This window comes from Lampetra planeri, chromosome 4 (assembly GCF_965212315.1).
Source record: "Lampetra planeri chromosome 4, kcLamPlan1.2.h2, whole genome shotgun sequence".
In the NCBI taxonomy this organism is placed as follows: Eukaryota; Metazoa; Chordata; class Hyperoartia; order Petromyzontiformes; family Petromyzontidae; genus Lampetra; species Lampetra planeri.
The window spans coordinates 14,478,117-14,500,483 of NC_136110.1; the positions used below are offsets into that span (position 1 = coordinate 14,478,117).

Consider the following 22,367-nt stretch of genomic DNA (forward strand, 5'->3'; position numbering starts at 1 on the left):
AGCTGCCTGTGGTGGCGTCGTCAGCGGCACCGGGTCGAGTCCATCTCCCGGCGCGTGTGGTGGGGTTAACAGTGGGCTCCAGCTCTTCCAGCGAGTCGGGTCAATGTGGATGAGTAGACCAAACACCACTTGAGGTCGCTCTCGTGGAGGCCCTTCCCGCAGCAGGGGCTTGAGCAGGTTATTGCAGAGCTGCACCTATGACACCTACGAATGAGTTATTTTATCTTCAACACGCAGTCGCCTTTCGCGATCGAAATAAATGTGTCGTGAAACGCCACTCGACACAGCCAATCAGTAAGGGTTGTCACGTAAACAGAACGTGCCAGTTAGTTACTTTAGCTTAGCGGTGTATTGAAGAGTAAACCACGACATTTACAAATTACTCTCCAACACAGCCGGTGTGCTGCACTGGTAGCGAATTGCCACGTTCTGTTTGCGTGACAAACCTTACCCATTGGCTGTGTCGGGTGGTGGCGGGTTTAACGACACATGTATATTTATTGATGTGATCTAACCCCAAAACACTTCGCGTGGACGACAATTCGTCACGGCCAGGAGGGGCGGTGATGGCCCACACAACTGAGCGGCAGCCAAATAGAATTCGTCTAAAACTAAACTTGTATTTACTACCGAGCTAAGATGCTCTTTTCTATAAGCGACCTGGCCACAAATGATAGCGCAACGAAGTGGCTTATCACGTGGAAATGTATCGCGGCCAAATAGCACTCTAAACGCGTGTTGTTGATTCTATATGTGGAGGGACAACCCGGAGCACGCAGAGGGAAAAGTCTCCACTTGACCACTGGCAGAGGCCCGCGAACTCCAAATAGAGTCCAGCAGCAGCAGCAGGCGGCGTCCGCCAGGGTCGGGGTCGGACCCACGCCGTCTTGTACCCCAGGCGAGGTAGCCGACGTCCGTCACCGAGACGGAGCGATCTCATCCAGCAGTGGAATGGCCATGGCTGATGACAACTCGAGCCGCACTTTGTTTTGCCCAGAACCACGGAACCCCCCTCGGTGTGCGCTGCCGGAACGTCATGGGGCGCGCTGCTCCTCGCTAACAGCACTTGCCCCAACAGCCGCCTCAGGCTACACGGGGCAGCTTTGCCTCGCTGCAACGTCCACTGCCCACACGGGGTCCTCGGACCCTCTTATAGGTGTTCGCGGCGGGGTCCTCGGCCCTCCTATAGGTGTCCGCGGCGGGGTCCTCGGCCCTCTTATAGGTGTCCGTGGCGCCGGCCTGGGGTCCTCGGCCCTCTTATAGGTGTCCGCGGCACCGGCCAGGGGTCCTCCTCGGGCCCTCTTATAGGTGTCCGCGGCGGGGTCCTCGGCCCTCTTATAGGTGTCCGTGGCGCCGGCCTGGGGTCCTCGGCCCTCTTATAGGTGTCCGCGGCGCCGGCCTGGGGTCCTCGGACCCTATATATCGTGTCCGCGGGGTCCTCGGGCCTACGTAGGTGTCCGCGGCGCCCGGTGCGGTGCCTGCGCTCGCGGGGCAACATGGCGTCGGTGCGGGAGAGCGACACTTCGCTGTGGCTGCACAACAAGCTGGGCTCGCCCGACGAGCTGTGGACGCCCTCCAGCATCGTGTCGCTGCTCACCAAGGACGTGATACGCAACATCCAGGAGTGCTTCCACGCGCTCTCGTCGCCGGTGAAGCTCAAGCTCCTGCTCGGGGTGCTGCACCTGCCGCGCCGCACCGTGGACGAGGCAAGGCGCGGGCCGCGCGCCCGCGGCGCTCATTGAGCACGCGGCGGTCACGTGGGCGCGCGCATTCGCCTCTCATTGGTGGGAGCGAAACAAGCGGGGGGGGAGGGGGGTCACGCGGGAACGGGGGCCGTGGTGGTGGTGGCGGTGTAGTGATGGTTAGAGTTGTGGTGGTGGCGGTGTAGTGGTGGTGAGGGGAGGTAGTGGTGGTGATGAGGGGTGGTGGTGTAGTGTGTGGCGGTGTAGTGGTGATGAGGGAGGGAGTAGTGATGAGGGGAGGTAGTGGTGGTGATGAGAGTTGTGGTGGTGGTGGTGGTGGTGTAGTGATGGTAGTGGTGATGAGGGGAGGTAGTGGTGGTGATGGTAGTGGTGATGAGGGGAGGTCGTGGTAATGAGGGGAGGTAATGGTGATGGGAGTGGTGGTGATAGGATTAGGTAAGTGATAGTGATGGGAGGAAGTGATTGAAGTGGTGATGATGGGGGGTGATGTTGGTGGGAGTGGTCGTGATGATAGAAAGTGTGTAGTGGTGGTCGTGGTTGATAGTAGTGGTGATTCTGGGAGTGGTGGTTTTGGGAATGGTGATGGAGATAGGAATTGTAATGATAACAGTGGTCATGCTAGGAAGTGGTGGTGGTAATATGGATGGTTGTAGCGATTATGATCATTTTGCGCCCAGTGTTTGGACGATATCTGATATGACAATTAAACAGTACATGGTAATGTGATGTCCAGTGGCAGTACTGAGATTACAGATATACCATCACCCATAACTACAGGCTATCCATTTGACTTATCAGGTGCGAGCTTATACAAAAACCGCATCCGCTGTCTAAACAAATATTAATAACGGATCCTCTGGACATTTGCCGGCAGCATCTCTGACATTCACAACATCGCTCTCACAGCCCTCAACTGGCTCAACAACATCCAACATCGACATCGCCCAGCCCTACAAGAGAAGAATTAATAGCCGATTGTACACTTCCCTAAAGCTCATTGCGAAGGATTAATGAATGCCCATCCATCAGTCAATGCTGACAGATGCTTCATCACACTATGAGGTCTCATCGAGTCTTGAGTGTCGATTTATTCTAGCGATTTTCAGTGCGAGGTGTTGCACTCAGCTTCCAGCTTGGCTTTTGGCAGTCCGCCTCAACAAGCTGCAGAAATGACCTCTGCCAACAGATGTTCATCTGACGTGCTCTGATGGTGGACTTGGGGTGCCTTGGTGCTGCTGATGTTGGCCGCCAGTCACTATTGGCTGTGCAAGACCTGCTTGAAGATCCTGAAGTCCCGTATCTTGGCATGCCTGTCCGACTTCATACACGTGTCTCATTGCTGGGTGGACCGCTGTATGGTAGAACTTCTGTGTTTGGTAAATGATCCTGCCAGTGTGTACCCAGTGTTTGGTGCTGTCGGTGCTGGTGTACTTGTTCAGGCGGTCTGATATTGTCGCTGTATATAGTTCAGGACTGCAGCGGAAAGTAATAAGCTTAACAACTCTGTACACCACAATATTCCCTGAGAATCCAACACTCGCTCATTCCAGCCTCTCTTTTTTCAACGTTCCAAGAATGAGCTTTGTAAATGTGGAGTAAGTCTTGTCATTGCCTCCTCGTGACCTGTAAAGGGTGCTGCCAAGACGGGGTGACTTGTCTACCACCTTGATTTTGCTGCCATGAACAGTGGTGTGAGGTCGACTGTAGTAAGGCTGGTTTTGGTATGATTGGATCAAGTTCAGGATGCTGTTGGCGAGACCATATTGCTTGGATGCTCTGAAAAGTGATTGTTTATGAGCGGTTATTTGTAAGTGGTTGTAACTTCGTTACGTTTATCCACACCTTACCAAGAGGAGTAGATGTGTGGGTAAACACGGATAACAGGATCTGCAATGGCCGTGCAGCGCTGAAGAGTGCAGCACACCTCAACCACATCAATCGAGCACCAACCGGAATGCCCCCTTGTGCTGCTCTCCCTTGTGCTCCGTACACAGGCTGCACACTTGATGCTTTTTGCACGAGCTTGTACGCATGCTTGGAGATGTTTTTTGCCAGACAATGGTGAATGAAAGCAGATTAAAATATGGGACCAGAAGATGTTTTGGATGTGGGTCAACCTCACGATGTGCTATGAGCTGTAGAATATAAACTCTTCTCAGCTGTGGAAAGTTGGTGCATTACCCTCTCGATGTTTTTTCCTGCCCTGGTTGCACTTTATGGAATTTAAATGCACATTTTCATTGTAAAATGTATATATTCATTAATATTATATTGGTACTTTAAGCTAATTGTGTCTATTGTTCATACTTGTTAATATTTCATGGTACTTGTGAACTTTGTAAGATGCAAATGTTGCCCAATGTGAGCGTTTGTGTAATTTGGAATTTCCCACATTGCAAGGTCTGGCAGAGGTAATGTGATTCTTACACGTGAAGCCTTTAACACCACTGCTGAAACCTTGTAGATGAAGAGTGCCCTGGGAATCATTCTGACGCTGGCCCGGAGCGACCCGGACCTGTGGGTTCAGATGATCGCTGATGTCGTGAGGACATTCCCGGATTCTGGTACGCTCAACCTCGAGCTGGAGGAGCAGAATTCCAACGCGCAGAGTGTCCTGGGGGACCTCAAAGAGAAAGGTTTGTCTGATGCAGAGGCATCGCACTGCACATGGTGCGTTACGAGAGGAATGATGGAAAACCTGCAGAACCTCATTCGAGCGACATCAGATGCCACCGTTTCACCAACTTTTTGTGGAGTGGTGGAATGGTTTCTTGAAAATAAGTGGCAGATACGTTTTCCAGTACTGCATTCATCGAAATTCATTGCCTCCCTTTTTTGGATGCATTACGTGTGCCTGGTACTATAATGGCAGGGCAGCTTGTATAACTTTTATGACTTTTTCGTTGAGATTCATTTCTGGCCTTGCCCAGATCCAGTAGACCTCTTGTATGAACATAACAGGGCTTCCATTCTTCATATGCATATATCACTCACAATCAGAATCTTTATTTATCCTGGAGAAATTTAACGAACCATGAATCCCTTTTTCACAAATGTCCAGTAGGGGCAGGTCAGAAAGTTACAATGACTTGCGAATAATCGTGACATCAGGTATTTATTTGGCTCTGAATCTTTTAATGCTTGGATAATTTGAGCACTCGTACAGTCTTCAGAATTCCAAAATGTCCTGCTTTACGTTCCAAACCTGGCTTGCAAACACATGGAAACAATGAAACAACATTTCAATCAATTAAACTTAAATTTCTAATGGGAGCTGCACCAGCCCTTGACTGAACATGACACGGCGCTGCCGAAGTGTTGCCATTAGAGTGTCGCTATGCGTAGTGCATCCATTACGAGCGTACTGTTGAATTCCAGATTTCATATTGCCAGATGTAATGACATCCAGGGTTTCCATTATACGCACGTCGCAGCTCCCTCAGCTCTGTTCCCCGTGAAGGCAGTGCAGAGACATCCTCTACATGACCCCATTCTGGCCGCCGCTACTTTGGCGACGGCAAGGAGCTGCGGGCGCGAGGGTGAGCTTGGCTTTAACAGTGTCGGGCGCCTCTGCTGTGCCGCAGTGGTGGACTGCGACGCCTCCACGATGCTGCCCCTCGAGTGCCAGTTCCTCAACAAGAGCGCGCTCACCACGCTGGTGGGGCCGCTCGCACCTCCCGCCAAGCACTTCCAGCTGCGCCGCAAGCCCAAGAGCGCCACGCTGAGGGCAGAGCTCCTGCAGAAATGTGAGCCCCGATGGTGATGTGCGGTGCATCCACCCTCAATGTGTGCTGCAGCGCTTGGGAGTGATTCCTGCTCATGGCCAACACCAGTGACGGTTATTTTAACCAGTCCTGGGCCTCCCCTAGGTAGGCTCAGGCTCAAATGAGTAAACATCGCCACAAGGGAGACAAAGACGGCCAGGCGTGGTGCTGGCCACCGACCCCCTTGTGTATCGTGCCGGCCCGCATAGGTCCTCGCTAACAGCATTTGTCCCAACAGTCTGTTCAGGCTATACGGGGGATCTTTTGTTTGTCGTGTGATGCAGACCTGGTGATGTGTGGGGTGCAGCCCTGGATCTGTGGACACCACCTCATGTCATTTAACTTGCAGTATACCATAATAGAGGTTTTTTTTACACGCTTTCTTTTAACTCGCTCTGTCTGTTGTTGTTGTCGTTGTTGTATCCTCAAATCTTGTAACTCAATTTTAACCCACTTCCCAATGTGGTATCGACTGCAAACTTTGTATACTTATGTCATACTGATGGCAATACTATATTATATCATAAAAAATAAAAAATATATTTTTTTAAACATTATTTTTTATATGTCATGTTTCGGCTTAGGTCTAATTGTCCATGGTCAACTAATGGCTGTAATTGCCCACGCTCCCTTACGTTATGCCCCACGCTTTTATTTTTAGTCGGTTACAACAACAGTATATTAAACATATATAATGCATGAACATAAAAAAATATATTTTTAACTTTTTGGAACATTTCATAAAAGCGTGTTTAAAAAAAAGTTTTTTAAATATCTTATTTTGGGTTAGATCGCGCAAATCTATAAATGTGTCATTAACCTGCGACCACCCGACACAGGCAACTAGTAAGGGTTGTCACGTAAACAGAACATGCCAATTCGTCACTAGTACAGCACACCGGTGTGTTGGAGAGCCAAGCCACAACATTTACAATCTGAGTACGACGTTTCGCCAGTAATTACAACTCGCTTCATCGGGTGATGGGTTTTAACGACACATTTATATATTTACGCGATCTAACCCAAAAAACCTCTTATGGATGATATTGGTCGCGAAAGCCTACGTGTGTTAAACTTGCAGTATACCATTCTGAATGGCTGTGTCAGTATTATTTTGACAGCTAAAGTAGGAGTAGTTGGATGTTTGTTTGCTTAAAATTTGTTACTGGTGGTTTTTTATGGCATTCTTGATGGCTGAATTGTATAGTAAATATAAAATTTAAACATGAATTGGATTTTAAAGATAACAAACTGATTTAAAAGTTTTGGGAACCTTTTTTTTTATGAAATAATGTTTTACATTGCTACATTTCATGCTCTGTTGCGTTCTTATACTTTTATTCGGTTTTGCTTATTAAGAGAGTTGCATCAGTTGGTGTAAAATCGAGGTGTAAGAGTTGACTACACCTGGCGAGCCGACAAATTGTGACGATTCAAGTTGTGTGGTCTGTTCAAGATATTGATATGGTAACTACCTTGCCTGGTATACAGGAGGTCGTGAGTTTGATCCCAACCCTGATGCCTGTATATTTGGAGTTTGCATGTTCTCCCCGCGGTTGCCTGGATTGTTCACTGGGTCCTCCACTTTTTCCCCTCGCGTTTAGAAACGTGCATTTAGAGTGTTTGGCTGCGACTATAAATGGCCACATGATCGGCGACTTCGTTGAGCTATTATTTGTGGCCAGGCCACTTCTGAAAAAGAGCTATATAGCTCGGTGGGCCTTACCTGGTAAAATAAAAATAGTTGATGTTATCCCAATTCATACAACACATTCCTTTTAAGAAACATTGATTCCCACATACACGATTCAATCTACATATCATGAGCTTAATAATCATTGTTAATGGATGAGTCGATGTAAAGATGAGCTGTTGTCGATTTGGCCATGATGTTGTTTGACGGTGTTTATTTCACAGCTACGGAAACGGCACAACAGCTGAAGAAGACTTCAGGAATCCCCTTCCATGCCAAAGGGAGGGGCCTTGTGAAGAAGATTGACACCACCAGTGAGTCGTTGCTTCGCCCATTATTCAACTATGCATCACCTCGACGCATTCGTTAAATCTTAAGTTTGGTGTTAACGTTTACATTAACGACGTTCGTAAGCCAGCCCGGAATTTTCTTGGGCAGTTTTTAGTGATTTAAACCTCCTATAAATCCCATGAATTCGAAAACATTTGCTTTCACCAACAAGTGAATGAAGTCCCTGGACACCCTCGCAATTATCCAGGTGAATAATTTTTGTATTCAAATATGGCAATTGATTAGTCAAGCATCTACATGTAACCACATGCCAAAGGTAAACATATACGCTAATATCTCGCCGGATGTGGGGGTTATGTTCCTAGAAAATGCCGTGTTGGGCAAAATTGCGTTTGAAAAATAATAGACCTCGTGGAAAAAATAGGTTTGTGTTCCTGGGTCCGAAATTATCATCCGCTCCCTCTTTGCTGAACTAATTCTACGTGATGTGTGGTGGTCATTATTCATACCTGACAGTTTGTGGTGGTGGTTGTGGTTCACACCTGACCCGTGTGGTGGTGGTGGTGCTGGTTGTTGCTCACACCTGACCATGTGTGGTGGTGGTTGTGGTTCACACCTGACCATGTGTGGTGGTGGTTGTTGTGCAGCGCCACTGAAAGGAATTCCCAAGCAGGCGCCATTCCGCAGCCCCAGCGCCTCCCCCGGCTTCGGCTCCCCCGGCACACGCACGCCCCTTTCAGCGCGCACGCCACTCCGCAAGGAACGCGGGGTCAAGGTGAGGCCCGGCGGCCCGGCTCCACGATCGCCGCGAACACTGCCCTCGTTGCTTTACCACTGTGGCTGCACCGTGCAGCACGAAACGCGATAGCGTGCGCCCCGGAGAGGCCGCATGATATTTTACCCTGAGATAACGGCGCGGGATACCAAACACAACGCGGGAATATTTGGTTTTGTAACATTGCGGGCCCATTGTCGGTGTCGATATACAAATCGTGTGACTTGCTGCTGATTGATCAGGAATGTTCTGAAGTTTTTTGGGAAATCTCGAACTGTGCCGAGTGGTGACGTGAACCTGTGAACATGAATGGTTCTATGTGAATGTGTAGAGGGGTGCCATGTGCAGCATCTGCCCTGCATGTCCGCATGTACTTGCCCGTGTGAGTGCTCGTGTGTGGCTGTGTGGGGAGTGTTTGTTTAGTGATTAGCGCACTGCGCTACAAATCCGGTGAACAGTTAAATGTCTGCTCACGACCAATAACAGAGTCCAATATTTGAACTGGTCCCGGGCCTCCCCTCGTGTGCCATACAGGCATTCATAGTGTTGTATATACTGTGTTGTGAAAAAGAATAAAATAAATGAAAACTGTGGGAATTTATGAAATTATGCAAATGATAAAAAATGTATCAAATAATTTAACGTGTTTCATGTTAATTGATGTTTATTGAGTGCAAGTGTAATGTGATCAATCGTATGTGTGTAAAATATTACGTGAAAATGTATGTATATGGTCGATGTGTGTGTATATAGGAGTATTATGAATGTGTGTGTGTGTGTTAGTTTGTATTATGATCGATAGGTGTGCATGTAGTTATGTGTATTATCATTGGCTTTGCTTCGCTGTCTAGGGGGTGTATCTTGTGTGTGGTTATTTGTGATTGATGTGTGTGTGATGTGATGCTCGGCTTCATTGTCTAGGGGTGTATCTTATGTGTGTGACGGTGTGTGTGTGATGCTTAGCTTCGTTGTGTCGAGGTGTATTACCAATCATGATAATACAATGATTCTAGCTTTAACTTTTACTGATCATGATTCTCGCTTAAACATTTTCTGGTTATGATTTTAGTGGAATTATGTCAGGTCTCAGGATTCGGATCTCGCTACAGGATACAGTTCTTATAATTAATATAATTATGCATGAACTTAGGAAGGAACCACTCGGGCTCTTCTGTGTGAAGCAACTTTAATATCTATCAACACTCTAATATGCGAACACACTTATGATCGGAATTGCCACAACAGTGCTCTTGCAGATATCATACTCGTCGATCCGTCCAATTAAACCTCAATGGTTACGTTGTTAAACTGAGCAATAGAACAATCGGCTAACTCTTCATAGTAGCGCGACAATACACGACGATAGGAAAGTCCTTAAAAATGACTTCATACTGAACCGTGCTAAAGAAACATGTGCCCAAAGGCAAAAGGGGGCATCAATGAATTCATTGGTAAGATTAGATGATTAAAATAAATATCTAAAAACAATAGTGTTCATGCGAGTGTGTAGATTCGTAGCATATATGCTTATAAATGTTTAGTGTGACATCAATTCATTGGTAAGATTATGCAATTAAATAAATATCCGAAACAATCGTGTACATGCGAGTGTGTAGGTTTGGCTAATAGATGCTTATCAAATGGCTAGTGGGACATCAATGAATTCATTGGTAAGATTATGCAATTACAAGAAATCTCAAAACAATAATATTCATGTGAGTGGAGATTCGTGACGTAGATGCTTATAAATGTTTAGTGTGAATTCATTGGTAAGATTATGTGATGAAAAGAAAACGAATGACTAAAATACTTCTAAACGACCGTATTCATGCAACTTTAGGGACAGAACAATGCTGCAGAACAACACTGTAACACAATTTTTGTTCCTGGGTGGTAAGTGTTCTTTCGTAATTGCATATGCCTAAAATGTATAGAAAATGTCTTATTCCCCACAAACTTTGCTTTTGTGACCAGGAGAGTGATGTTTTGAAATTTCCCTATTTTCAATGAGAAAACAGGCGAATTTGAATCTTCGTTGACATAAAGTCAGAAAAAAAACATGAATCAAAATTAACATGTATTTATCCTAAAGTAATAAAAAAATGACTCCAAAAGATTTAGAAGTGAGTAGTTTTTCGAGATTTATGATTATACTGTAAATCACTTTAACGAATCATCCCCCAAATTTAGTCTCCTATCATGTTCACGTTATACTGTCCTTGGTAGCGGCGTTCAAAGTCCAGTACAGGTAGTCCTCTACTTACGATGGAGATGCGTTACGACGACCCCATCGTAAGTCGAAAATATTGTAAGTCGAAGATGGCTTAGCCTACCCAGGAGTCTTAAAGAATGGTGATAATTTAGCAAAACAGAGCAATTTTCAGTACCGCACTGTAAACTATATACTCTATGTATTAATTAATTACAATACTGTATTGCACAGTAAAGTTAAAAAACCAAGGTAAATTCTTAGCCTACCTATATGAACTGCAATTTAATAGAAAGTTTTTTCAGGAAACAATCCCATCTGTTATAAAAACTTTTAACATGCATTGAACGTATTGTATTGTGGTAACCTTAAAATGAAATCGCTGAAGCTACGTATCATACATGCATTGAACGCATCGTAACATATCATATTGTACTGTACTCACCAAGATTCTGTCCGTCGTCTGCATACTTGAACGATGTTAGGTTGCTGATGGCAATTTTGTCGTATCGCCATCGTAAGATCGAAATATCGTAAGTTGGACCATCGTAACTTGGGGACTACCTGTATATCCTGGTGGAAGCGCTCACCCTTGCTCCTCTGAGTACGCTCCCATGTTCTCCTTGAATTTATCAAGATGAGCATCAAGGATATGGACTTTGAGGGACATCCTACAGCCCATTGTGCCGTAATTCTTCACCAGAGTCTCAACCAGCTCCACATAGTTTTCGACCTTGTGATTGCACGGGAAGCCACGAACCACTGTGACAAAGCTGTTCCAAGCCACGTTCTCCTTACTAGTGAGCTTCTTGGAGAATTCATTGCACTGCAGGATCTTCTTTATCTGTGGTCTGACGAAGACACCGGCTTTGACCTTTGCCTCAGACATCTTCGGGAAGAAGTCTTGAAGGTACTTGAAGGCTGCCGACTCCTTATCTACAGCTCTGACAAATTGTTTCATAAGGCCCAATTTGATATGCAGTGGTGGCATCAGCACCTTCCGGGGGTCCACCAGTGGCTCCCACTTGACGTTGTTCCTCCCCACAGAGAACTCTGTCCGCTGTGGCCAGTCCCGCCTGTGGCAGTGCGCCTTGGTGTCCTGCTGTCCCAAAGAAAAAGATAGCAGGGAAACTTGGTAAAACCGCCTTGGAGACCCATCAGGAATGCCAACATTTTGAAGTTTCCGATGACCTCCCAGCCGTACTCGTCATACTTCAAGGCGTCCTGCAAGGTCTTGATGCTGTTGTAATCCTCTTTGAGGTGCACCGAGTGAGCCAGGGGAAGAGATGGCTACTTGTGACCATTATGGAGCAGCATGGCTTTGAGGCTCCTGGATGAGCTGTCAATGAAGAGGCGCCACTCATTCTGGTTACAGGTGATTCAGATTGCCTCGAACAGACTGGTCACATTGTGGCAGAAGCAGAGCCCATCTTGACAGGTGAAGAAGCTGCAAAAAGATTGGTAACGCTTCCTCTGATCTGCGACTTGCACACTTTCATCCAACAAGTTCCACTGCTTGAGCCTAGATGTCAAAAGCTCGGCATTGGACTTGGTGAGACCAAGATCTCTGATCAAGTCGTTGAGGTCTTTTTGGTTGAGGTAGTATGGGTTTCTCTCCTCAGCTCCACCTCTGAAATTGTCATCTGGATCTACAACGTCTTCTTCCCTCTCTGACTTGCTGCTCTCTCTCCGGAGGAGTGGGTACGGGGAGCTCATGGCAGTGTGGCACCGGGGCGATGGATGAAGGAAGGTCCGGATACGTGATAGCAGGTGCATTCTTGCCAGTCTGACGTTTGGAAGGGTCCACCATGCAGAAGTAGCAGTTGCTTTCGTGGTCAGTGGGTTCCTGCCAAATTCTTAGGATAGTGAACTTCATGGCTCTCTTTTCCCCTCTGTACCATCCTACAAAAATATAGTAATTTCACCCATGACTAATATGTAAGAGATTCTCGCAACATTTTTCATGTATGATATATATTTTTTCAATGACATTGAAAATTGTAAAACATTTAAAAATGAAAAACTTTTCCAATAAAAAAAATTGTAACAAATTTTATAACATAAAATTCTGAGCAACAATTGTCCATCTTACCTTCCAGAGTTTTTTTGCGTTGCTCGCAGGTGAAATGAGGTGCCCAGGGTTTGTCTTGATCCCCGACAGGCATGCCGAAATAGGCCTCGCACATCTTAGCAAATGCTTCCACAGAGTACTTTTTCGCTCTTGTCTTGATAAATTAGCCACAGACCAAGCAAAAATGTATCTGCCGGATGCTTGCAGCCTCTTGATGTCATCCCAGAAAAATGCAGATATGTATCCACTTAGGCAGCTAAACCTAAACTGAACTGGTGGGCTTATTACTGGAAAGTTCTAGAATGTTCTAGAAGTTACTCGAAGTTTACTTAGCACTGAATCTATCTGGAATGTTCTGGAAAATAGGTAAATTTAATAATATCACTGTCCTGGTCACAAAAGCAAAGTTTGTGGGAAATAATAATAGCCGTTTTTTGTACTTTTGAGGCACAAGCAAATAGAAAATAACACTTGCTACCCAGGAACAAAACAAATTGTTACACAGTGTAATTAATTCACCACTTTGGAATGGCAACCCTTTTCGAATCAAAAACCCCGTGGAAACATCTTATTGGTACCGATATGCGCGTTGTGTGTGTGTGTTGGAGGGCAGTCACCACGAGGTCCAATCATATTATTGTAGTGGGTAGCATGGTTTGAGTTGTCAACGTACTATCTCTGCTAACTGTGGTTCTGGGGTCCAGATGGCGACGAGCCGTCGTCCAGCGTTTTTCCTTGTACCGAAAATACATCAGTTCACCATCTTTATCGCCAAGAATCCGTGCTTCTTATTCTCACGTTATCTTTTGATATATATCCTGATGTTGAAGATATAGCTAAGCTTGTAACTCTACTGTTGAACTTTTAAACTTTCCCCAGCCAGCTTGTAATGATTAACCGCCCATTGGTGGATGTTGCTGTCTGGTGGAAGGCCCCTGGTCCCCTGTGGGGTTCTGTCTTTGTGTGTCATTTTCTTTATTTCGTCTTCCTTTATTGCTGCTTCCTCTGAGAAGCCAGTTTCGGGGTTTCCCCGGGAATTTCATTAGCCCCCATTGGGCTTGCTGTTTTATATAACATTTTATGACTTTCTCAAGCCAGCTAGTGAAGTATTAACCTCCAGGTGTCTTTTGTGTGGTCGAGGCAGGGGGGGGGGGGTGATTCACCACGTGTTTGTGCCACAGCGCTAAATCCAGATCTAAAAACACTATGACATAAAAAATAGGCAGAAGCACTCTTAATATAAGTTTTTAGGAAAAGGTACTTGTACAACAATATGTCCTTCCTATTAGAACTTGCCCTAACAGTTTGTTAAATCTTATATATGGGATGTTTTTTGTGCCCATGTACATTCCCATCTGAGTGCTCGTGCCCATGTCTGCTCGTGCCTTTGTGCGTGCCCATCTGCAGCTGTTGGACATTTCGGAGCTGGACGCGGTGGGAGCTGGCCGCGAGGCCAAGCGGAGGAAAAAGGCCCCAGGTCGGTATTCCCAGTGCTGGGTCTCCTCGTAGCCCCTGCTCCTCTCGGGAACGTTTGTCCACCGCCGGACGATGGCTTCCCGCACGCCGTCACAAACTCTCGCCATCCTATGATGACAATTCGTTTCACTCCCTAACATTAACTGATTTCGTTGCAACATCTCCACAGTGGTCAACCTTCGTGCTTGACCTTCGGCCGTCCCTTATCGTCGCGTATCCTGCCCCGGCACACTGAATACGATGTGCGCGCCGTCTTGTGCGATGTGATTCTGCTCTGGCAGAGGCGGAGCAGGGGGAGAAGGCGGCTAAGGATGAGGCGGCCGTGAACCCCGTGACCCCAGACTACGCCGCTGGACTTGTATCAACTCCGGTACTCACCCTGCTCACACCGCATTCGCACTTCTCTCGCTCACCGCACTCACACCCGATTGCACACAAACGCCACTCGCTCACTTACACTGCACTCACCCACTCACACCGCACTCACCCACTCACACAGCACTCACTCCCCAGTCAATCACACCGCACTCGCGCCACTCGCTCACACTCCACTCGCACCGCACTCGCACCGCACTCGCACCGCACTCGCACCGCACTCGCACCGCACTCGCACCGCACTCGCACCGCACTCGCACCGCACTCGCACCGCACTCACTAACACTGCACTCACACCCCACTCACTCACTCACTAACACTGCACTCCCACCCCACTCACTCCCACCCCACTCACTCCCACCCCAACTCATTCCCACCCCACTCACTCCCACCCCACTCACTCCCACCCCACTCACTCCCACCCCACTCACTCCCACCCCACTCACACCATACACATACACACTCGCACCATACTCGCTAACCACATGCACGACTCGCAACTACAACCCAACTCGCATGATGTGGCCACTTGACTTGAAGGGTTATGAGGTTGAGTATAAAAAAATTATTAAAATGGCAAGAAAAACAAAGGGTTGTTTATGCAAGTGCAATGTGTGATGCAACGTCTGCCCGTGTGTGAACTGCCTCCTCTGTTGTTTAGTAACGTAGCAGCGCGAAAGGTGACGCCTACCGCCCCTCTGTCTTGCAGAAACTGGGAGCACTGAGCAATGACAGCTCGATGCCTTCCACCAGCTACCTGCCGGCCACACCCAGCATGATCCCTTCCTCGTCCTACAACCCCAGCGCAGACGCCCCCTCTGGTGAGAGAAACTCGCCCCCCACCCTGTCGCACAGCTGCATGCAAAGATTGCTTCTGTCGCGATTTCCCTGGTCCGTTCCATCGGAGATATTATCGATTAAAAACATGCTATGCAAATTACACGCGTTAGGCCTATCCACCCTGTTAATGGCTGCAGTGAATTGCCACACAGATTAATTCAATGCATCCTTGTTTGTGGAATGTAATGTGAACCTCAGCATTATACATAATCTCAGGCTGGATTGACATCTTGACCAAACAGCCCGAACACACAAACCTGGACATTTTGCTCCATCATTGTCAATGGACACATTTTTTTTTTAAATCATACTTAAAAGCGGCAGTAAACTTGCATGCTCGCTCATACCAGCAATAGCGAAACTGCCAGACTGTATGTCGTGGTGAAGGTCCGCATGGAAGCACCGCTCGGCGTGTATGTTGCGGCTCACAGGCGCCAGTGGGGCAGCGGCCATCCGCGACGCCCTGCAGTCGAACCGCACCCCCGAGGAGCCCCCCAGCTCCCCGACCGTCCCCATGGTGCAGAACCCGTTCAAGCAGCAGGCGCCTCTCTACAGCAGTGCCCTGCCCTCCTCCGCTACCGCCCCCGCCGCTTCCCCGAGCCCCACCACGCCGCAGCCCACCACCCCCACCCTCACGCAGGCCCCTGCTAGCCAGCAGCAGCCTGTGCCCGTTCCACAGCCTCCTGCCGCCACCGCCGCCTTTGCTGCCACCGCCACCGTCGCTCAGCAGCAGCAGACGCAGCAGACGCAGCAGAGCCAGCCTAAGAAGAACCTCTCGCTCACGGTGAGTGGCCGGCTCGGAGGTGCATTCCCGAGTCCGGGCAGAGCGTTTCCCTGGTCTGGCGAGTGTTGGACGGCGATCGTAATCGATGGTGGCACGTACAGTGGTTCTCGTCGACTTTGGAAGAAAGCGGTCTTGAATTTATATCTGACCAGTTTTGCAGAGGTTGCTCTTCATTAAATAACATTAGATTTAATCATTTTCGCAATTAAAGATCTCGCCCCAAAGTTCTCACGAGCAGGATACAGACTAAGACAATTGAGGGACACTACATGGACTCATAAAAAACCACTGCAGCATCCAAGACATCTTGGTATTTTAATAACATCATAGTTTCAAGCATTGTATCAATAATATTTAGCACCACTTGTTACAAGAAGATTAAAGAAAAACCCGCTCGATCGACATAACACGCGCCACATACACGCCATATAGGCAACATTTAGGTGTCCGAGTTTGTATGAAGTTGAGTCTGCAAGGCTCCTACATGTCCTGAAGTGAGATTATTAACTGAAAGGTATGATGTGGTGATCTAGGTATAGCAGACCTACCCGCAAGGCCAGATCTCCTATCTCTCAATGCGAATATATCTTATTTGCACAAGCAAGTGATGCCTAAGAGTGTCACCAGTCTCTATCTCAGCCACACGAGGTCCACAATCACCCGGTAAGGCTGCAGCTGGCCGCTACGGCCCCACCTGTGCTGATGAACAGCTGTCGTGCGTCTCTCCAGATCACAGTGCATCTCTGTGTTCCTCCCGGTGTCACGCACGGAAATGCCTTTGTCACACTCCGTTAAACATGCACCCTTCACCTTATCCCGAATAAAATGAGCATGCACATTAATAAGGCACACTCTTTAGTAAGTATGCCATTAGCAGTGCTGCAGTTCATCATAACTCAATGAGTGCGCTCAATCAGTGACTTAACGTGTATTAGGTTGGAGGCCGGAGTTGTGCACAACTACCAGTTCGACACATGTGCGAGGGGAGGGCCTCGAGGCCTGTGCGTTAACAATCACACACGTTTAAAGTAGCGAGCGGTTTGGCTCAAAGCATGCATAGAAACACACACTTTAGACGGTGAGATGTATAAACTCTCGTATTGCATCAGACAACGTTTACTTGTAGGCAGTTCTGCTCATGGGCTACGCCATTCTGCAGAGTAGTGACACAAAGTATTTTTGTTTACGAGCAGAGCACTCGGAGCTTTGCGAGAGCAAAAAGCCGACTTGTGTGCTACGCAGTGCAGTTTAAATGGGAATTTTGGCCTCAACATCCCAGAATAATTTATTATGCTTTAATTCTAGATTTGAAGCTTTCGTGACTGCATGGATTCATATTCTTAGGTTTTTTCGGTAAAGTCACGTAGGTAAAACATCAAAATTAATAAAAATAAAATTAAAATAAAATAAAGATCACGACGTTTCGGAGGCAACACAAGTCTCCGTCATCAGGTGGGACCGTCACAGCCAGATTAGCTGCATCAAGTGAGGCAATGATTCAAGATGTAATCCCTTAAAAGCAAGTTGAGGGGGGAGGAGAGGGGGGGGGGGGAGCTCATCAGAATGTGGTAGCCAATGAATGGAACGTATCGGGAGGGAGGGGGGCGGGGCTCAAAGACGGCACGGAGTGCTACGTACAACGCATCGGGAGGGGGAGGGGGGGCGGGGCCAAAAGGATGGGCGACGGCGTGGAAGCGGTTGAGCACAAGCGACTACTGCTGCACACGCCAACGCATTGGACAGAGAGTGGGAGGGGAGGCCTGATACACATGATAGAAAAGAACGAAAATGCCCATGTTTATACCAATGCTGGCTGAACAATGAAGAGAGTACTGTTAAACACTGGGGATGTTAACACTCGGTAAAGTAAAGTAAAATAGTGCCTGTCTCAAAGCCAGGCCTTATGGTTCCTGCATTCCTCGATGACTTAACACTCAGCCAGATAGCCGGAGATGAACTCGCAAGATACGGAGCCGCCACTTATAGTTGTAAAACGCAGATGCCCAGGCCTAGTGGTCACGCCCATTAAGCAAGGAATAACAATTGGGGGTTATGGCTGCGACTTTGCAGATGACCCATCTCAACATCGGTGTGTTCCGAAACACTCTTAGACAACCATCACAATATTAAAATGGACAAGATATATATTTGCAATTGGTAGATTTATTCCATTCTTTTAAATCGGTAGTAATTAATGTCTGATTAGTAGTTATCTTAGCCGGCAGTGACATGGGCAGCCGCTGTCCGCTGGCTCTCGTGTCTGGCCCTTGGGGTTGTGTCTCCCCACCCGCAGGCCACACACCATCCCGGCCCAGAGCCTCCACGCCATTCATGCTCACAAACCACAGAAATTACTTTCACAATAAATCCCGCAGTCACTGGTACGCGAACGTTTAAAAATAAATGTAGTCGCGAGTCGGTGCCACCAGCCTGCACGGTGATCACACTAATGTAAGTTGATCGCTGGCCCCAGGTAGCCAAGCTTTTCTACTCATGGCTTTGTTTGCACCACTGCCGAAAAGCAGATTGGAGCCATGCAGGGCAGCCCAACACTGCTTCTTGTCCCGAAGCTTCAGGGGCCGTGCGACTGTGGAGTCAAACGCTTCTCACTGTATCGGAGGGACTGATTAGGGGTATCGCTGAAAAATGTGTACGGCGAGGTTCTCAATATTTTCTTTCCTGTCGTGTACATGCTGAATACTTCTGCATGTTTTGTGTTCATTCTCTGTCTTTGTTGGTGTTATGCTACAGAGAGAACAGATGTATGCTGCGCAAGAGATGTTTAAAACTGCAAACAAAGTTACAAGGCCAGAGAAGGCCTTGATCTTGGGATTCATGGCCGGATCCAGAGGTGAGTGGTGCTCTTGCCTGGGTTCACGCCGAGTGTGAATGTATTGATGTTGAACTTCTTTCGCACCAGACGTAGCCAACTGCTTATCGGAGGTAGAGCTGTTGTAGTGATAATATATTATAATATAACCAAAACTTTTGACGCAATGACCAATGCGTGGTTCCATGCCGCTACATTACAACTTCCATCCTTTTGGAGGCCACATTTAATATCAGCCCAGCTCTCTAGGACCTCCGGCTTACTCTAGAGCAGTGGTTTTTAACCTGGGGTGCACGCACCCCCTGGGAGTGCGAAATGACCTTTTCTGGGGGTGCGGGACATGGGCAGATTTTTTTAGAAGGTAAATCATCGAAACAAATTAGGCACGCAAGTACATCTACTTGGTTTCATCAAACCTATGTATTTATTGACATTGTGCATTTTTTTTTACGATTGAAAACAAAAGGGGTACAAGGCTGCAGTAATGGTTAAAAACCATTATTCTAGAGAGTAGTATATCTTACAGGCACTCCCACTCTCAAAATCCACACGCCAATGCATTCCTCGCTCAAGATTTATTATTTGTAGACGTGCAGCTTGTGCTGGGTTTCGGAGTGGATGATCGCGGGGCGTGGTGGCACTGGTAGAACATGCACAGAGAGAGAGAAAAGCGTGTCTTCAGAAGGCAGTACAGCAGCCAGTTTCTTCACTGATCGTGTGGAGTCGTAGTTCTTCCACGTATTTGTGAGTTTTCTTTGAGTGTCCCAGTCTATTCCCAAATTAACCAAAGTTGTCACCTAGGTATGGGGCCAAACTTCTTTGACAGGACGCTCTTGAAAATAAGTAATTATTTTAAGTGTTTTGTTGTTGTTGTTGTTACACAATTCAGAAAAGATTTTGGTGCAATCACGGTCACGTGCATCGTAATGCTCAATCTGGGTTATAATCGATAATTCATTCAAAAAGAAGTGAAAATGTGTTCTCATCGATTAAGGGGAATACTTAACAGGCAAGTCGGAGTGAAAACATTGCCAATGATTGCATTCTGTGCAGCAACTCTCAATGCAGCTTTGTGCCAGTCAGCCGCGCTCGCCTCGCAGCGGCAACACTCACAAGCGTCGTCATTGCATTTATTTAGCGTCCGCGCTGCAGGGTCGCGCGTGTGTGTGACCACCGGCACGTGGCGTCCCGTGTGTTTTTACGCGCAGAGAACCCGTGCCCCGACCAGGGCGACATCATCCAGATCAAGCTGAGCGAGCACACGGAGGTGCTGCCCAAGGCCGACGGCACCGGCAGCACCACCATGCTGGTGGACACCGTGTTTGAGATGAACTACGCCACAGGCCAGTGGACGCGCCTCAAGAAGTACAAGCCCATCACCAACACCTCCTGAGGCGGCGGCGACGCGCGCTCGTGGAGAGTTGTGCTCCTGGTGACGGGCCCCGTGCTAAACCTCGCCGTGCCCCGTAACCCGGGACTGCCGTTTCTCCTGCACCGGGCACAACATGAGACGAACGCGTTGTGTAAATTGCTTTAGTTTCCTCACGCTGTCGGAACAATACCACGAGACTTGACTGATTTTATAAATGTAGACTTCCTAAGAGGAGGGGGAGCGTCTTGACCAGTGTAGTCCAGTGGTCAGATGTGAGCCCTTGTAGCAGCACTGCCCTGTATCACATACGATTGCTCTCGGACTCTAATTCTGATCGGACTAGCAGTCCCAACTGCACACGTCATTTCACTTACCGAAAATGTACTCGCGCAAGATGGTAAATAAGTGAATATGCCTTTGCCTTATTAGTTTTCTAAAATGGAAATGTGGTGATGTTAATAGTGCCGTCATATTTTGTAAAACGCCATTGGCAATGCCCTGTGTCCTTTCCCTGAATATTGTTTTGATTTGTTAATCCCGTCAAAGCTTAACAATACACATGGTCTCTGTTTGGATTTCTTTTACAATGAACGTGTGTAATGCTGCTGACCTCCCGACGTGTGTATGGCCGTGGTTTCGTTACATGTTGTTGAACATTGCTAAATTGTCACGTGTTTGTCGAAGAGGTGTCCTTGGTTGATATTTTTCAGATTGTTTCGATGGTTGATATTTACCTCGGAGAATCTCTGGTATTTAAAACAACGTCAAACTTCTGTTTAAAGGACCTTTTTGCATGTTTCTTCGACGCACCCTTGTGCCTACGGTCGCCCCGTTGCCCACGAGCGCTCGGGCGCGGGTTCCCTGCCGGCGTTCGCCGTGGCGACGGCGACGATCTCTCCGAGAGAGGGGCACCCACGGGCGACGATGCACGCATTCGCTCGAGACCGCACGGACGCACCTGTGCGGACGGACGCCTGGTTTGTCGAGCGTCGCTCTGAAGCAGAAGCGCTCTTGAGACGGGCAACGCTGGATGAAAAGCCAAACAAAATCCTGAAAAAATGTTCAGTCGTTGGTAACTTCACTTATCACAGCCCGACGCACTTGCAGGTCAAGGCCCGGGATTCAAACCCAGCCATTCGGCTCTCCTGGCTCGGTGCTGTGGTGCAGACATTAGCATACACCTATATCCGTCCAGCCATCTCTAACATGGCACATTAACTTTTTCATCGACTTTAGCGTTTTAGCTCTTGGTAGATGAAAACCGGTTGTCCTATCTCTCAAGTCCTTACTGACCAACACCATTCAGTGGCTTGGAATACCACAAGTGAGCTGAATGAGCAATTCAACATTTGTGTAATTCCATATTAAGTACATTCCTAAGGTAGCCTGGGTGAGACCTGTGCATGCCGATACCGATTGGCTATCTCGCGTGGAGAACGAGAGGCTGGTGCTGTGTGCATGAGGGGATTTATCAAGACAGTTGGCGATTGACACTGATCACAGGCAGCAGAAGAAAGTCACCAAAGGACTAAAGCTTTAATCACGGAGAAATATAATGGCTAAATAACGTAATAAAATTATTGTGATGATGCATGTACCTGCAAGGGCATTTGAACTGCAAGGTCAGCACAGCACCGCTCTCGGCCTCTCCTGAGTTGAGGGCCTTCAACCGAATCATGATACTACTCTACCATGTTTTTCCCCCCCGACTTTTCACAGTAAATGTACATAAAATAGCAGTGGCCTCAATTGTAGTGTGGTCAAGATAGTCTGATTTTGAGTCAAGTTAACAATTTGGTAAAGTGGAATATGAAATCCTTAGTTCATGTTACATCTCCTTTATGCCGGGGTTGTGCGTTTAGTCCCGAGGAAGGCCCCTGTTGTGGGCACAGCTGCCGGTTCGGGCGGCCACATTTGTCAGCGCTCCTAGAGCTGGTGGCAAAAACGCCAATGGCCAGACATTTCTCCTTTAAGCACGGTTGGCTACGTACGGTGTGAAAGAAGTTCAACATTGAGATGGTGGTCTGGATAAGTCGTGGTTTCAAGGGGCGTTGCACAGTTGTACGCTGCGGACTATGTTGAGGAGGAGGTGACACTTTTCTGCACTGGAAGCCCCTCTAGAATGTGGCGCAACAGCAGGCCCTGCCCATTGCTGGAGTCAATCGGCAGACTTTACTGAGGCTG

At 47.7% G+C, this 22,367-nt stretch overlaps 1 protein-coding gene across 2 annotated transcripts; it reads left to right on the plus strand.

Annotated features, from left to right (window-relative positions):
• Nucleotides 1-1,440: 1,440 nt before the first annotated feature.
• Nucleotides 1,441-20,758, plus strand: NELFA (negative elongation factor complex member A). 2 transcript variants are annotated; one of them, XM_078593334.1, is made up of 11 exons: nt 1,441-1,706; nt 4,168-4,339; nt 5,288-5,449; nt 7,385-7,474; nt 8,099-8,226; nt 13,914-13,983; nt 14,264-14,352; nt 15,067-15,178; nt 15,629-15,981; nt 18,733-18,832; nt 20,020-20,758. In XM_078593334.1, the coding sequence occupies exons 1-11, from the start codon at nt 1,497-1,499 to the stop codon at nt 20,202-20,204; spliced, it is 1,671 nt and encodes a 556-aa protein (XP_078449460.1). In that variant the 5' UTR covers nt 1,441-1,496; the 3' UTR covers nt 20,205-20,758. The 2 variants fall into 2 exon arrangements, with proteins under 2 accessions (XP_078449460.1, XP_078449461.1); XM_078593335.1 differs by lacking the exon at nt 1,441-1,706 and adding an exon at nt 2,010-3,079.
• Nucleotides 20,759-22,367: the final 1,609 nt, after the last annotated feature.

Excerpts from the sequence above, each read along its gene's own strand:
- NELFA (XM_078593334.1), top strand. The coding sequence starts at position 1,497 with ATGGCGTCGGTGCGGGAGAGCGACACTTCGCTGTGGCTGCACAACAAG. Across the intron at positions 1,707-4,167 it reads CGCGCCGCACCGTGGACGAG|ATGAAGAGTGCCCTGGGAAT; the intron begins GCAAGGCGCGGG and ends GAAACCTTGTAG. Across the intron at positions 8,227-13,913 it reads GCAAGGAACGCGGGGTCAAG|CTGTTGGACATTTCGGAGCT; the intron begins GTGAGGCCCGGC and ends GCCCATCTGCAG.